The 16958-nt window shown below is 36.1% G+C and overlaps 1 protein-coding gene across 5 annotated transcripts in view; it reads left to right on the top strand.

Annotated features, from left to right (window-relative positions):
* Window positions 1-16596, top strand: part of LOC127452045 (methyltransferase-like protein 22) — a 17885-nt gene extending 1289 nt beyond the window's left edge. For all 5 annotated transcript variants that reach the window (XM_051717197.1, XM_051717195.1, XM_051717194.1 and 2 more), the window contains exons 2-11: window positions 1960-2102; window positions 7064-7345; window positions 7437-7477; window positions 9426-9570; window positions 12743-12814; window positions 14216-14269; window positions 14577-14657; window positions 14848-14950; window positions 15754-15922; window positions 16129-16596. In XM_051717197.1, coding sequence (XP_051573157.1) covers window positions 1991-2102; window positions 7064-7345; window positions 7437-7477; window positions 9426-9570; window positions 12743-12814; window positions 14216-14269; window positions 14577-14657; window positions 14848-14950; window positions 15754-15922; window positions 16129-16161 — 1092 coding nt within the window. In that variant the 5' untranslated portion in view covers window positions 1960-1990 and the 3' untranslated portion in view covers window positions 16162-16596. The remainder of the gene's footprint in view (window positions 1-1959; window positions 2103-7063; window positions 7346-7436; window positions 7478-9425; window positions 9571-12742; window positions 12815-14215; window positions 14270-14576; window positions 14658-14847; window positions 14951-15753; window positions 15923-16128) is intronic.
* The last annotated feature ends 362 nt before the right edge of the window (window positions 16597-16958 follow it).

The raw sequence follows: 16958 nt of genomic DNA, 5'->3' as shown, positions 1-16958 counted from the left end.
TGTATTAAATAAATTCAGTGCACACAGACTGAAGTAGTTTAAGTCTTTGGTTCTTTTAATTGTGATGATTTTGGCTCACATTTAACAAAAACCCACCAATTCACTATCTCAAAAAATTAGAATATGGTGACATGCCAATCAGCTAATCAACTCAAAACACCTGCAAAGGTTTCCTGAGCCTTCAAAATGGTCTCTCAGTTTGGTTCACTAGGCTACACAATCATGGGGAAGACTGCTGATCTGACAGTTGTCCAGAAGAAAATCATTGACACCCTTCACAAGGAGGGTAAGCCACAAACATTCATTGCCAAATAAGCTGGCTGTTTACAGAGTGCTGTATCCAAGCATGTTAACAGAAAGTTGAGTGGAAGGAAAAAGTGTGGAAGAAAAAGATGCACAACCAACCGAGAGAACCGCAGCCTTATGATTGTCAAGCAAAATCGATTCAAGAATTTGGGTGAACTTCACAAGGAATGGACTGAGGCTGGGGTCAAGGCATCAAGAGCCACCACACACAGACGTGACAAGGAATTTAGCTACAGTTGTCGTATTCCTCTTGTTAAGCCACTCCTGAACCACAGACAATGTCAGAGGCGTCTTACCTGGGCTAAGGAGAAGAAGAACTGGACTGTTGCCCAGTGTTCCAAAGTCCTCTTTTCAGATGAGAGCAAGTTTCGTATTTCATTTGGAAACCAAGGTCCTAGAGTCTGGAGGAAGGGTGGAGAAGCTCAAAGCCCAAGTTGCTTGAAGTCCAGTGTTAAGTTTCCACAGTCTGTGATGATTTGGGGTGCAATGTCATCTGCTGGTGTTGGTCCATTGTGTTTTTTGAAAACCAAAGTCACTGCACCCGTTTACCAAGTAATTTTGGAGCACTTCATGCTTCCTTCTGCTGACCAGCTTTTTAAAGATGCTGATTTCATTTTCCAGCAGGATTTGGCACTTGCCCACACTGCCAAAAGCACCAAAAGTTGGTTAAATGACCATGGTGTTGGTGTGCTTGACTGGCCAGCAAACTCACCAGACCTGAACCCCACAGAGAATCTATGGGGTATTGTCAAGAGGAAAATGAGAAACAAGAGACCAAAAAATGCAGATGAGCTGAAGGCCACTGTCAAAGAAACCTGGGCTTCCTTACCACCTCAGCAGTGCCACAAACTGATCACCTCCATGCCACGCCGAATTGAGGCAGTAATTAAAGCAAAAGGAGCCCCTACCAAGTATTGAGTACATATACAGTAAATGAATATACTTTCCAGAAGGCCAACAATTCACTAAAAATGTTTTTTTTATTGGTCTTATGATGTATTCTAATTTTGTGAGATAGTGAATTGGTGGGTTTTTGTTAAATATGAGCCAAAATCATCACAATTAAAAGAACCAAAGACTTAAACTACTTCAGTCTGTGTGTATTGAATTTATTTAATACACGAGTTTCACAATTTGAGTTGAATTACTGAAATAAATGAACTTTTCCACGACATTCTAATTTGAGATGCACCTGTATGTAGGAAATCGTGACCACTCACTTTAAAATTAAGACTCCAGACATATCAGTAACTTTATAAAAGCTGTTTTATTCTACATGGAGAGGGTCCGCACATGGGGGTTTCCATGTTAGAATCACATGACCAGCCAAATACTACTCGCTTAATCTCAGGAACCATCCTGTTATTTGACACTTTCAATTACTAAAGTAATCATGGCTGACTGAATGCTAAATTTCTACAATGGCATCTGAAACTGAAAACTATTGATTTTAAATGATGCTGCATTCAAGCCGTTAGGAGTCAGTGTAAGTCCAAGATGACACAAAGACAAAAGTTACTGAGTGCACCTTTAAAATCAGTTTTCCAGTGTGGAATGGCAGATTTACTGGATGCTAAACTGTCCTTAGTGCATGTAGACATTTTATCATGTGGAAAATATGGTGAGGTTAAGTGAAATCACTCTGTTTTCTAGAGCTGCGTCATTGATAGAGTGCCATGCAGGGATGGTCATGGACCAGGTCACCTTTAGAAGTGACACTGTGCTGTCTGATGTGCACCTGCTGCTACCAAACGCTTGCCATCTCATGAAAAGACTCAACGGTGTAGGGCAACCAGGTAAGGAGGGCTATGTAAAGAAAGTAACACTAACTTACTGCTCACTGAATACTGCACATTATACACTGTGTACTGCCTACTTTTTTTTTTTACATGCTAAAAATAACTTTTTTGCATGCAAGTGGCCTTCAGTTATCATCTTGGAAGTAAATAGGGTTACTTTGCATTTTAAAAGGGATAGTTCACACAAAAATGAAAATTCTCTCATTTATTCACCCTCAAGCCATCCCAGATGTGCAAACGAATATTTTTAGAAGAAAATCTCAGATCTGTAGGTCCATACAATGCAAGTGACTGGAATGGTGATGGCTTAGTGGGCTAAAGCACATAACTGGTAATCAGAATGTTGCTGGTTCAATCCCCACAGCCACAACCATTGTGTCCTTGAGCAAGGCACTTAACTCCAGATTGCTCCAGGGGAATTGTCCCTGTAATAAATGCACTGTAAGTCGCTTTGAATAAAAGCTTCTGCCAAATGCATAAATGTTAATGTAATGTAAATGTAAGTGACTGGTGACCAGAACTTTGAAGCTCCAAAAAGCACATAAAAGAAGCATAAAAGCAATCCATAAGACTCCAGTGGTTAAATCCATGTCTTCAGAAGCGATATGATAGGTGTGGGTGAGAAACAGATCAATATTTAATTCCTTTTTTACCATAAATGTGAAAGAAATCAAAATGTGAAAAAAGTGAAAGTTGAGACTTATAGTAAAAAAGGACTTAAATATGAATCTGTTTCTCACTCCGACTTATATTGCTTCTGAAGACATGGATTAAACCACTGGAGTCTTATGGATCACCTTTATGTGGTCTTAACGTGATTTTTGGAGTTTCAAAGTTCTGGCCACCATTCACTTACGTTATAAGGACCAACAGAGCTGAGATATTCTTCTAAAAGTCTTTGTTTGTGCTCAGCAGAAGAAAGAAAGTCATACACATCTTGGATGGCATGAGGGTGAGTAAACGACGGGAGAATTTCAATTTCTGGGTAAACTATCGCTTTTATAAAATTGTCTGTTAACAATTAATCAAGTGAGTCAATGTTGAGATGTCAAAAGTGTGCTTTGTTATATACAACACATTTTGGCAATTGCATTTAGGTCATCTGAGTATTCCCTAAATACAGATTATTTGCATAATATGCACAGTATACATACTATATACTGCATAAATAATAGGAGTAGTATGTTCAAGTCTGATGCACAGTTTTTCTTTCTTGCTTTTTCTTCACTTCACACTTACTACTATAGAGCGCAACAATGCCAGCCTACCTTTTCAGCCGCCTGTTTTCCAGAAGTATTTTTCCTATCTCATTCTTTCTATAGACTTATCTTAAAATCCCACTGAATTTAAGAGCTCTAAGCCATAAATCAAACAAACCATTGCAACTCGGATTTGAAGCACAATATATATATATATATATATATATATATTATTTGAAAATCGGACAAATACACAAAGGTACAAGACTGTCTACTTACCGTCTTTCATGAGGGCATGAACTACAATCCCATGTAGAACGATGGAAAAATATAAAACTATTGATTTAAAGTTGTTGATTTTAAGTATTTTGGGAATAATTATTACTATTATAAATAATCTTGATTGATTAATGGAAAAGTAATTGCTGTGATCAAGCCTTTTCATTAAAATGCTATAAAACAAAATTAAGAAAAATCCTATAATCATATTTTATATTTGGCAAATTGAACAGTAAACACCAGCAATTTGTACTGATATTATGGGAAGGTATTTTTTTTTTCAACTGTCTTCTGGGTTGATAATGCCCTGGCTTATGACATTTATGACCACAAGGTTCTGTTTTTATTAAGGTCTGATTACATGGTAAGCAATGCCGGGTGGCCCATTTTTCCCTTTAAACCCCTGATGTGACCATGAGTGGAGTTGCATATACTGTGAATCATTATTCTCACCAGAGCAGCAAGGCTCAAATGGAGCTGAAATTATACCACACACGACCTATCACTATTCTAAGAAAAACAAAAGGAGCCAGATTTAAACCCTGTACAGTAGATGTGGTGACCTTTATAATGGTAGACTGGAGTGAAGATTCACTTGATCGTGAATAATAAGATGGGCAGAATCTATCAGCCGGAAATCTAATTTTTTAAACTTTTGTTGCAATGTCATGTTCATATATTTTTTTTCTAGCCATCTACTTTTAAAACATTATGCAACATTAGTTACTAAAATGTATTTATTATTTTATTTTAGATTTTGAAACGAGAAGTGTGTATTTTTTGTACCACTAGCCACACCAAATGGAATTGCAAAAATTAAATTTCTCAGATTGTTTTCAACACTCCCACTTCTATTTGTTGGACCAGGGTTCCCACAAGGTTCTGGAAGTGCTTAAAGTGCTTGAATTAAGCTATTAGAAATTTAAATAATGGAAACCTGAAAAATCCTCATGTTTTGGTGAAAAGTGCTTAAAGTGCTTGAAATGAAAAAAGTAATATCTAATGCAGTTAGTATTTCCAAGAAACAAATATATTACTTTTCCACACATCTTTGATGATATTTTCGCCACCCCCCGTACACAGATTACAGACCAACCACACCTCGTTTTGTTTTTTACGTGATGTTTAAGGGTGCTTCTGTTGCCAAATGTCTATATGTGCATTGTACACAACCCTCTACAATGCAAGTAAATCACTCGCATTACTAAATTTCGTGCTAGGAGACTAAAACACGAGGCTCTACAGACCAGTGTAACACGATTCAATAAACATTATAAAAGCAAAAGTTTGGTTTTGACTCATTCAGTGTAATCTGTGTACATCAGAAACAAAAAAGACCCACACACTCCATTTTCATTAACCCTTTAAGCTCTGAAGCTCTGGCTTATACGCTACAAAAAAAACAAAAAAGAAAAAACAACAAAAAAACAAAGAGGGTCAGTTGTTTGGTGTCATTTTAAAGAAACTAATGAAATAGATTGATAAATTAAGAAACTGCTGCAAAATGACAAAAAAAAAAAAAAAACGATTCAAAAGTTTACTTTTTTTCTTATTTTTCTGATTTGACATTATATATCTCAGGCTGTAAATAAGGTAGCTCAGAAAAGTTTTTGTTTTGTTCCCAATCATGTCACCGGTAACTGAGTAAAATTTTGTGTTGATATACGACAAAGCAATCAAACGTTATAGCATTGCAAAAATAATTTATCCATAATAATTTATACAACAATGACTGAATCCTATTACGATTGGTTTAGAGTTCCATGATGCTGGACAAAATACTACATAATTTCCGATGAAGTCATCTGATCTAGGAAAGCTAACAGTTTTTTAGCCAGATAGCACATTATGTGCTGTGTGCGCATTGAGCTTTGTGTGGATTATCTAATAATCTATGCATCCGATTACATTGTGTGTGGCCTTGTTTTAACCTCAAATTCCCTCCTCTTAAGTAATGATATGTGATATTTTATGTTCTGATTATTTTTCGTGAAGTTAAAAGCAAAAACGTGGCTTATAAGCAACACCTGTTATGTATAAAGACATATACTTAGCTATTACTCGTTATATTTTTATCTGTAAGTAAAACAAATAGACAGGTTGTATTTCACTCTTTGAGAGCTTTCCAACAACATATGACACATGGCTTATTTGATCAGTATGATGTTTTACCGATTGCAATAATATGTACGGTGCAAAATGTATTAATAAATTATCAAAACGGAACACTTCTGATTTGTCTGCAAATTTCAAAGCACTTATTCAGTGTGACAAGGAGGATGGTGTGGCTGGGCCGTGAGGGTGCACGGGAGAGAGAGAGAGACGCACGCGGCAGCGCTGCATGTGTGTCTGTGTCCTTATGTTTTATGTTGTTTTAAGTTAATTTGTATCATTAAAATTTATGTTGACTGTTCAGCCGGTTCCCGCCTCCTCCTTGCCCAACCTTTAACTCTTACATTCAGTTTTGGTCCTAATGCTTACATGCATTGTAAAGTAAAGCTTCTAAGCTTTAAAACGATACCTATTTTCTGTTGGTCAAGACCTTGTAGTTAATAATATTTGATAATTATTTTTTTCTTTTTACAAGTTACGTAAATTATGCACGATAAGTGAACCTCAGGGGGAAAAAACTAAATGATAAAGTATGATAGTACCCTTTTTAAATTTTAGCTTTGAAAGGGATAAAAGTAGCCTCTTAAAGCATACAGACTAGACTACCCAATTTAATCGATAACCTTTGTCTTTGTTGTCGCCACAAGAAAAGGTCCTAACTAAAATGAGGTAGAGACTCTCTTCTTAGAAATTGAGCTGATGTTCAAGTCAAATGGCACCAGACAGACTGTTTGGTCATTACCAGAATCACATATGTCTAGGGCTACAAATGCCACCCTCATACTGTCTGCCACAGCCTGTGTTCATTACGTCATCTTAGCTAACTCATGATTCTTTGTGCAGTGTGTATGCTGCAGAAGGTAATGTAACAGGTTGAAACCCAGGGTTCCCACAGTCATGGAAATATCAGGGAAAATTAAAATTGGGATATCCAGGCCGGGAAAATTCAAGGAAATCAGTAAAATCTTAAAGTCATGGATAAATCATATAAATGTCCATAGTTAATATATTTATTTCTAGTTTTTTGTGCTCTAAATTCATTCATCCACTAGATATTGCTTTTTGTGCATGTTCGTGTAGAGAGAAACTTGCCTGTAAGCTAGTGTGTTAACATCCATCTGTCTTTGTAACGTCTAATTGTATATACTGTATCTATTTCAAAAGATTGGAACCTAGCATACCAATGGAATTCTACCCAGCAATCTCTAATTAATTAATTAATAATAAAAATAAAAAAATCCTTAGCAACTGGAAAGTCATTAACAACTGGAAAGGTCATGGAAATACATTGGTCAAAAAGTGTGTTATATCAATTACTTTACACCTTTGTATGACTGTCTAAAAATGGATTTTCATGTGTATGTCCAGTCTTCATTTCAAAGTTCAGGATTCTGCGGGACTGTGATGAGAAGGAGCCAAGTGATGGTTCACCTGTCTGTGAGCGTGAGACGGCTGAGAGCTCTGATGTCTTGAATGTTCCTCGGGATGAAGATGGGGATCTGGAAGTGGTGAGGAGGCCCAGAAATACCACCAGTAATAGAGACGCAGTGTGTCCCATTATCCTCAGCCAATCAGTACCAGCATTGACTGAACAGGATGAAGATTCTGAGGAGGATGAGGAGGATGGTGCCCGTGACATTATTAAGATTGGTCAGTTATTTCTTTGAGTTCTATGTGATTTCATGGATGTGTTCTGTGGTGTGTTTGACAAATAAACATCTCTTTAATGTGTTTTAAACAGAGCATACCATGGCGACGCCTCTGGAAGATGTTGGGAAACAGGTGAGGAGAGTGGTGGTGGGGTAATTATTCAGTACGTCCACTCTAGTATTGTAGAGTATCTAACTAATGGTAATGACACATTTTTCAGTAGTGTGAAAATACTGTAGATTTACCAGTAACTATGTACACTGCCTGGCGAAAAGAAAAGTTGCCATTTGGATTTAAATAAGCAGATATTTAAGAGCCTATGATTGGATCATTATTGCAGTGATTAATATGTTTCAGCTGGCATAATTCTTTTAATCCTAACTGATGCAGTGTGTAACCTCTCATTTCTTAACCATGTCAGAAGACGTATCCCGTGGTCGTGTAAAAGATGTTAATGTGTTTCAGAAGGGGCAAATTATTGACTTGGATCAAGCAAAGAAAACAACTAAGGAGATTGCTAAAATCACTGGAATTGGGTTAAGAACTGTCCAACGCATCATTAAAACCTGGAAGGATAGTGGTGAACTGTCAGCTTTACAGAAGAATTGTGGTCGGAATAAAATCTTGAATGATCATGAACGGAGATCACTAAAACGCTTGAAGTCACATCATAAAAAATCGACAGTAGAACTCACAGCTATGTTTAATAGTGAAAGTAAGAGCATTTCCACATGCACAATGCAATGCGAATTTAGAGGATTTGGATTAAGCAGCTGTGTGGCCACAAGAAAGCCACTTGTTAGTGAGGCTAATCGGAAAAAAGTTATTTCAGGATGACAGTGCCCAGATTCATTGGGCTCAAATTGTGAAAAAATGGTTCAGGGAGCACGAGGAATCATTTTCACGCATGAATTGGCCACCACAGAGTCTTGACCTTAACCCAATTGAAAGTCTTTGGGATGTGCTGGAGAAGACTTTACGGAGTGGTTCGACTCTCCCGTCGTCAATTCAAGATCTCGGCCAAAAATGAATGCAGCTCTGGATGGAAATAAATGTTGTGACGTTGCATAAGGTTGTCGAAACTATGCCACAATGAATGCGCGCCGTAATCAAAGCAAAAGGCGGTCCAACGAAATATTAGAGTATGCAACTTTTTTTTGTCAAGGCAGTGACACATTTTTTATTCTAAAAAACATTGCTGTTTTTTATGTCATGTATTCACAGCCATACAACTGAGCGAACAAAGGCGGTTATCAAATGCATTTTCTTAAGAATGTCCTGGAATGTCTGATGACTCTGATTCATTTCAGGGAATCAGTTAGTTCTGAAGGTTTGTTTTAGCAGATTGATTTGTTTTTAGACGAATGGCCATCACTCAGTTCACAGAAGTCCACCCCCTCCGTCATTTTACTAGTTGTTGTTGTTTTTTTTTTTGTTTTTTTTGCTAAATAAATATTTTGTTAAATAGTGCTTTTTATTACTGTTTGATTCAATGTTTTTTTTTTTTTTTTCATCTTTGTGTTCACATTCATGCTGTCAACCATATTGAGATCCTCATTGTTTTAGTGCCTGAAAAAGTCTGATAATTATCCAAAAGATATTGCCACCCTTTAATAGCTTACATTTTTGGTAGTAACTTGTAGTGTAGTTTGCTACTTTTTCAAAAGGGTAGCTTGACTGTAGTTGAATTACTTTAAATTATGAGTAGGTCCAGACAGTGTCTGTGCGAGCAGAACTCCACAGAAAGCTCGTCAGATTCCTGCAACATTGCCCCACCCCTTACATGTTTGTTTATTAAATATTTTGGCTAATTTGGTGATGCTTTTGGCTACGGATAGGAGTATAGTACTCTTAGATATAGTACAGTTCAGCTTTATTTAACACATTTTACTCTGTTTGAATCCCTTCTGCAGAATTGTACAGATTTTCTAACAAAATCAGCGCCGAAAATGCGACAAAAGTCTGCAGATACTGTTTGATTATGAGTAGCTTGTAGACTGACAAGCTACACTATTAAATTAGCTTTTCTAGCACTAGTCCACTCTACTGCACTGTAAGGAGTTATTGTTTTTCATTGCAGATCTGGCGTGGTGCTTTCCTTTTGACCGATTTCATCCTGGCACATTCAAGCATGTTCAAAGGAGCCACTGTCCTTGACCTTGGAGCAGGAACTGGACTGACCAGCATTGTCATGGCAACGGTGGCCAAAATGGTCTACTGCACAGGTGGTGATATAATTGGGATAATTAAGTAATTTATAGTTAAAAGGCGCCTTTGAATCATTTGAAAACAGGCACAAGTAGAAAGTATTACATCAAGGATTATATACAACGGTTATTCCAAACAAGGGGTACTTAAGCAGATGCCTGGGGCATACTTTGAAAGATTTCAAATTTTCTTTGTTAAACATTATGTTAAGACATTATAAAGAAAAACAAGAAAAAATCCCGCACACTACTATAGCTTGCAAAAACAATATTTATTGCAATGTTTCGGCCCCAAGACCTTCATCAGGCATTTATAAACACAAATTGCATTGCCAACAATTATAAAATACGTCATGACCAATCAAAGAAGCTATTGACAATGATGTGGCCAGTAACAAAATGGGATGAACAATGACATTCAAAACAAATATCTGGCCCTAAGTAGAAGACCACTAAAAAGTGAAAACGCCTCCTGGTGGAATTATGTTTAAACAAAGGCCTGTATAAAGACCTGTTTGTTTATTTATTAAACTTATAATACAGAAATTAGGACTTTAAAAATATTCAAATAATTATCGCTTTTTTTAAAGTTTAAAATAAAAACAATCTCGCCATTTCTAGTCATTAATGGGTTAACAGCATAAATTATCATATAAACATACTGTATATATACAGTGCCTTGCAAAAGTATTCAGACCCCTGACGAATTATCTCATATTACTGAATTACAAATGGTGCAATGAAATTTCATTCTGTTTGATGTTTTATTTTAAAACACTGTAACTCAAATTCAATTATTGTTAGGTGACATTGGTTTTATGTTTAAAAAAAAAACCTGTGCTGTGGAAGCTGCCAGGTTACACCAATGAAAGAAATTGCCCTAACTAGGACACAGTTACTTTACCATTGGCATCCACCTGTGAATAATTAAAGTTGCAATCACATTTTCTGGATTAAAAACCCATTGTTGAAGGATCATTGATCAGGCTGTGAATCTGAAGGAAAATGAAGACCAAAGAGCATTCCATAGAAGTTAGAGATAAAGTAATACAAATGTATAGATTAGGGTAAGGGTCCAAAATAATATCCAAATGTTTGGGTATCCCAGTGAGCATAGTTGGATCAATAATCACGAAGTGGAAGCTGCACCACACCACCAGGCACTGCCAAGAAATGGCCGTCCCTCAAAACTCAGCGCTCTAACAAAAAGGAGACTTGTGAGAGGAGCCACAGAGAGGCCAACAATCACTTTGAAGGAGCTACAGAGTTCAGTGGCTGGGAGTGGAGTAATGGTGCACCAGTCAATCATATCAAGAGCACTGCATAACGCTGGCCTTTATGGGAGGGTGTGCAAGAGAGAAGCTGTTACTCAAAAAGTACCATCTGAAAGCACATCTGGAGTTTGCCAGAAAGCTTGTGAGTGACCCAGCTGTGATGTGGGAGAAGGTTTTGTGATCAGATGAGACCAAGATAGAGCTTTTTGGCCAAAACTCAAAGCGCTATGTGTGGTGCAAACCTAACACTTCCTATGCCTCAAGACAGACCATCCTTACAGTGAAGTATGGGGTTGGCAGCATCATGCTGTGGGGATGCTTCTCATCAGCAGGGACTTGGCATCTTTTTAGAATTGAAGGAAGAATGGATGGAGCAAAATATAGGGAAATACTGCAAGAGAACCTGCTTCAGTCCACTAAAAAACTGAAGCTTGGGAGGAAATTCACCTTTCAGCATGACAATGATCCCAAGCACAAGGCCAAAACAACATTGGAGTGGCTCAAGAACAAAAAATAAATGTCCTACAGTGTCCTACTTAAAACAGTTATTGCTGCAAAAGGTGGCTCGACCAAATATTAATGTGTGGGGGTTGAATACTTATGCAAGCAAGACATTTCAGTTTTTTATTTTTCATAAAAATATTTCCCAACAAAAAAACAATGTCACCTTACAATAATTTATTTTGAGTTTCAGTGTTTTCAAATAAAATATCAATCAGTATGAAATTTCAGTGTACCATTTGTGATTTGGTAATATGAGAGAATTGGTCAGGGGTCTGAATACTTTTGCAAGGCACTGTATGTATATATTGTGCATAAAGAGACCAGACAGAGACAGATTTCTGCAACAGCTCTTCACTTGTCTGTCTTGTCTTCTTCACAACAATACAGTGTTCTTTCTTATTTACGTCCCATCAAATATCTTAGCCAATTAAACCAATATCTGCTTCAGTTTAAGAGGAAGCTACTTGGTCAGTCTCTTTTTCAACCACAGTATTGATTGTTTTTAGTTTTAAAAGTAAATTGTTGTAATTAATGTCCATTTATATAATATTAATGATAATGTTAAATGATATGTAATACAATATAATATGAGTTAAAAGAACTCATTTCTGGTTTGGTGTTGATGAAGGGGTATTTGAGCCTTACTGATGGGGCTGTGGGATAAATAAGACCAAAAAGGTTGGGAAACACATCTTAAACCTCCAACTTTAGCAACACTGCCCTCATTGTATGTTCATGTTAACTAATACAACCTTACTATAAAGTGTTATCTGACATTTCTATAATGAATATACAGTCAATTTCTCTAATTTTGCTAAGCTCTACAGCGTTTTACTGGCTAGAAATTGCTCTTTATGAGTGCAGTTTCTAGAAAATGATTTGTAAAATTCTAAACCAGTAATCACAAATGACTGGAAAAGTCATGGTAATTCATTGGTGAAAAAGTGTGGGAGCCTCGTTCTTAGTCCACAAACACATAAATGTGGACTAAATACATAAATTATGTCTAATTAATTAATTTCTTCATTAATTCAGTCCTCAAGGCCTGCACAGAACATAAGAGTTAATTCACTCTCAAAAAGCAAGTCTATTAAGAGCATTGAAACAGGGGTCTTATCAAAGTTTATGACTTTACATTTTGTTTCTCTTTGATTTTGCTTCTACTTTAACACATTAAAAGTGATTGTTACATAAGCTCATTTACATAATAAGAGACTAATTTGTTTGCCCCTTTTTCATTAGGCTTTGTCACATTTTGTGTAAAAGTGCCATCTCTTTATTTTAGTAGTCTTTTAAACAGCACTAATTTATGGATTACAGCTTTGCGTTTAGCTTCCAAAGATAAAGGGCTTGATTGGATGTATGACGTTTTTTTCCCCCTGACTAAATGAAAACCTTTTTGTGTTTTGCAGATGTTGGTGAAGACCTTCTAAGCATGTGTCAGAGAAATGTGACTTTGAACAAGCAGCACTTTGAATCTCAAGGTGATAGCGGCATATCAGGATTTCCAGCTGCATTCTCTCATTAACAACGACAGCTTTTAGGCCTTTTCGTGTCATTAATGTATGTCATAAGGAGCATATCCTTTGGCAGAGCGCCTGTGCCATGTGCTCCTTGGTTTTTATCGTATAGTATAATCAAGCCAGTTCCTCAGTAAAAGTACAGTTTATATGTACCATTTTCAGTTAATATTGTTTCAAGCTGCCACACAAATAATTGATTTATGAGTATTTGCTCAGGGTTGGTTAAAAAATGTGTGTCTGGGTGTTCATTTATTAGGTGTAATGTGCAGGTAATAAGCAGTGTTGGACGTAATCTTCTTATAAAGTCAAAAAAGTAGTGTTGTGTTACATTTTAAATTCTTGTAATCAGATTACAGTTACTAACTTTAAGTTACTAAGTTAATTATTACTTAAGTGCATTACTTGGGTTACACATATATCTAAATAATATTATTTATGTCAGAGATATTGTTAGGGAGAAATGTGTGCAGAATGTATGATGAGGGAACAATGAACAATGAGGGAATATATACATTATTTTGAATTGAGCAGAAAAAAAAAACCTCTTATTATTAACGTATAAGTAGTGGTGCTTGCTCAGGCAAAAACTTCCATTATAATTCAGGGTTCCCACAGTCATGGAAAACATGGAAATACCAGGGAATTTTTGTAATTATGTTTTCCAGGCCTGGAAAGTAATGTAAATTAATAAAATATTAAAAGTCACAGAAATTTCTACAGTAAACATTCTATAGTATACATTTTTCCACTATTACTCAGCTCTGACGTATTTAATTGGCTAGATATTGCCCTTCAATAGAGTAAAGCTTGCTCACAAACCATAGTGATGTCCAGTTTGTGAGCAAATTGCTCTTCTCAATGAATTTGTCAAAACAGTTAATCGGTCTGAATCAAATTGATTTTCCAGTAATAGCCATTAATGAATCTGAACAAATCCCTAACTCGCACCATTAGTGCTACAGACACAAATAATAACTCGAATCATGCAACTTGGTGACGAAAGTTGTGCCATTACTTTTCCAAGCGATCAGATTTTTTTATTTTCACCTGGCGAATGGTAAAACAGGTGAAAAACATCCCATAGACATACATTAAAGTAGGGTCCTGAGCTAAATTTAAAGACTAAAATATCATAGCGACTTAGGAGTGGGCTCTTTTGACTAAGGCTCTTAAGCACCCACCCATAACACCCTAGCAACTGTATAACAAGGCACTAAAAACCACTCAGAACACCTTAGCAACCATGCACCATTATGGTATGGAGTTTTACATGGGCAAGCACTGGTCTAACACTCAAGCGCTAATCTAGCACATTATATTTTGCTCTCTTTCATCTTGAATACCCTTTTATATTTCCAACAGAGAGTGAAATAAGGGTGAGGCAACTAGACTGGATGGCGAGTGATTTCTGCACAGGTAGGAATACAAGGAGGATCAGGTGTGTGATACTAATTGGTGTGGATAAGAGCCAGGGCTGAGGTCATTAAACTGCCAGTTATATCTTTTAGAGCTGCACAGTCCCGTCACCTCAAGAGTAATCCATTTGTAAGTGTCAAGGAGAGTCCATCTAAAAGCAGTTGGTGCAGGATATGACATAAATGTACCTCACACTCATAATGCAGTTCATGCTGGGAAAGTCTGTTGCTCTGAGTGTGAAATGGGACCTATGAAAGTCAACCTGTGGTTGTCATCTAATTTCTCCTCATATTTCAAATCTCCCCAGATGCTGATTTGGAGTTCTGCTGGACTGAAGCAGAAGTGGAAGACCTGCATGATAATACCACTTTTCTGATTGCGGCAGATGGTAAATTTGTGGGGAGTGCTTCCCATAATTATGCTTTCAATTCATTGCCCTAAAAACTGCTGCCGGTTGGAGAGAGAATTTACATAATGTATTAATATGTGAAGGCACACTTAAGTGTTCATAATGAAAGTTAAGGTTGAATGATTTTAATTTGTTATTGTTAAGGATGTTTTTTTTACTCCCCATTCAGTGTGTTATGATGACGATCTTACAGACGCCCTGTTCAGAACACTATACAGAATTATTGGCAACTTGCGCCATCCTAGCACAACCTACATCTCCATAGAAAAGAGGTAAGGTCTACATCACCAGCATAACCAAGACATTTGAATAGTAGCAGTCATGTTTTCCTGTGGCTTATTTTTGGAATAGGAAAGATATGGAGAAAAAATCTGCGCAGAAAGCAGACTTAAAATCTGCAGGGAAAAAAATTGAGACTTCTTGAATCAGAGATAAATGAATGTGAAGCGTTTCAACTGGAGCTCAGAAATGTTTAAAGTAGGCTCACATTGACTGATCAAATCACAAGTGTGGGGCAAAAGGCTCCTATGCCGCCTTTTATAAAAAAAAAATTAAAAAAGAATTTTAATCAAAACAACCATCCGTTATTGTTTCTTTTCACACAAATTATATTGTTCCATCAATATTCAATCAAAAGAAATGTATTTTTTCAAATTGATGCACTTTGTGACCAAAAAAAAAAAAAGCACATTTTCCTTAAGGTGTGCTTTTAATCCCATTGTACCCTATAGAAGCCCACAGAAATAAAGCATTATATTATTTATATTTGTTTTCATTTTATTTATATATATTTTTTGTGATAGAGATTATTATTATTTTTTTTTTTAAACAAAAAACAAGAAAGTAAAATAATAATGTATAGCCTCGGTAATATTTATTAATTATATATTATTATTTATTTATTATTTACAAGTAAATCTAATTTTATCATACATATTTTATTTACATAAAAATTGTACAATCTTTAATTTAGATTTCATTCATTTAATAATGGAATTACGATTAATACTCAGGTGGCTAAAGGGAAATAGAGAGTACATTGCATCCCAGCATGATGGTTTGTGTGTTTCTACAGATTGAACTTCACACTGCGACACATGGATGTGTCTTGTGAAGCTTATGATCACTTTCGCCACTGTCTAGATGAGTTACAGCAGATGACAGATGGAAAGACGAATTTCTTAATTGAGCCAGTAAAGAGATCTTTTCCCCAGTTCTTTCAGTACGAAAGAGTAGAACAGCTGGTAAGGAGCACTTAAGTCTATATTTATTTACTCAAATAATATTTAATTTGACTTGTATACTGTATATGAACATGTATATGAAACATGCCCCTGTTACTGCCTTTAGGGGGAGCTGTTCATGCTAGTAATACATTTTGTGTGTTCTTAGTCTCCCAAACCTAAAAGATTATTTTATCACGTATTCTCCCCTCTCATCTTCTTTGCAGGAACTTTGGAAAGTGACTGCTGAAAGACCTTAATATATAACACCCTAAACATTTAAAGTTTCCTCTCAACACCAAGACACTGATTTAAAATGTTGGCTGAATGGATTTTTTGTTGTTGTTATTGTTTCTACTATTTTACTCAATGTAACACTGAAGGTCCTTATTTGATACAGTAATGTACTTTCGATTCTTAAAATAATTTATTAAAAGCTATAAAAGAGAATGAAGGCCATTGTTGAAGTGAACTGTGGTACTTATGCACGTTTTACTGTCACCAGCTTGAACTTTTTAGTAATAATAAGCTTTGATTCTTTGATATTAGTTTGTGGCAGGTTTTTCAGTGCATTATTGGGTGAATAGTGTTCTATTTTATGATGATATATTTTATTATGTAGAGAGACTAAATGTATTGTCATTGAGGTAATACAGTTTTGTGTTTCATCAAATAAAAATGATATGGCCTGTATAGCTGAGAAGCTTCTGTGCAAATTAATATAGTATTTTTAAGACCTATAATTTCATATTTTTTATTTTAGTCATTTGCGTATGATAGATTGAATAAATTGTGCGTAACATGGTAAATCTATCTTTTATAAAGCTTAGAAGTTCTGTAATATGCAAATATGCAGCCACACAGAGGCGAGGTGCCAAATGAGTGGAGATGCTGAGAGTTATTGTTGTTTTTCTCTCTGAACACTAGAAGGTACAAGAATTGGGAAGGGGGCATGCCATGCTCCACTCATTATGCAGATTACTACGCATTAATTTTTTTCATGATGTGAATCAGCTCGGACAAGTATTTGAGTGTTTGTTTATGCACTAATTGAAAT

This window comes from Myxocyprinus asiaticus, chromosome 14 (assembly GCF_019703515.2).
Source record: "Myxocyprinus asiaticus isolate MX2 ecotype Aquarium Trade chromosome 14, UBuf_Myxa_2, whole genome shotgun sequence".
Taxonomy (NCBI): Eukaryota; Metazoa; Chordata; class Actinopteri; order Cypriniformes; family Catostomidae; genus Myxocyprinus; species Myxocyprinus asiaticus.
This window is presented reverse-complemented; position numbering and strand designations above follow the sequence as displayed.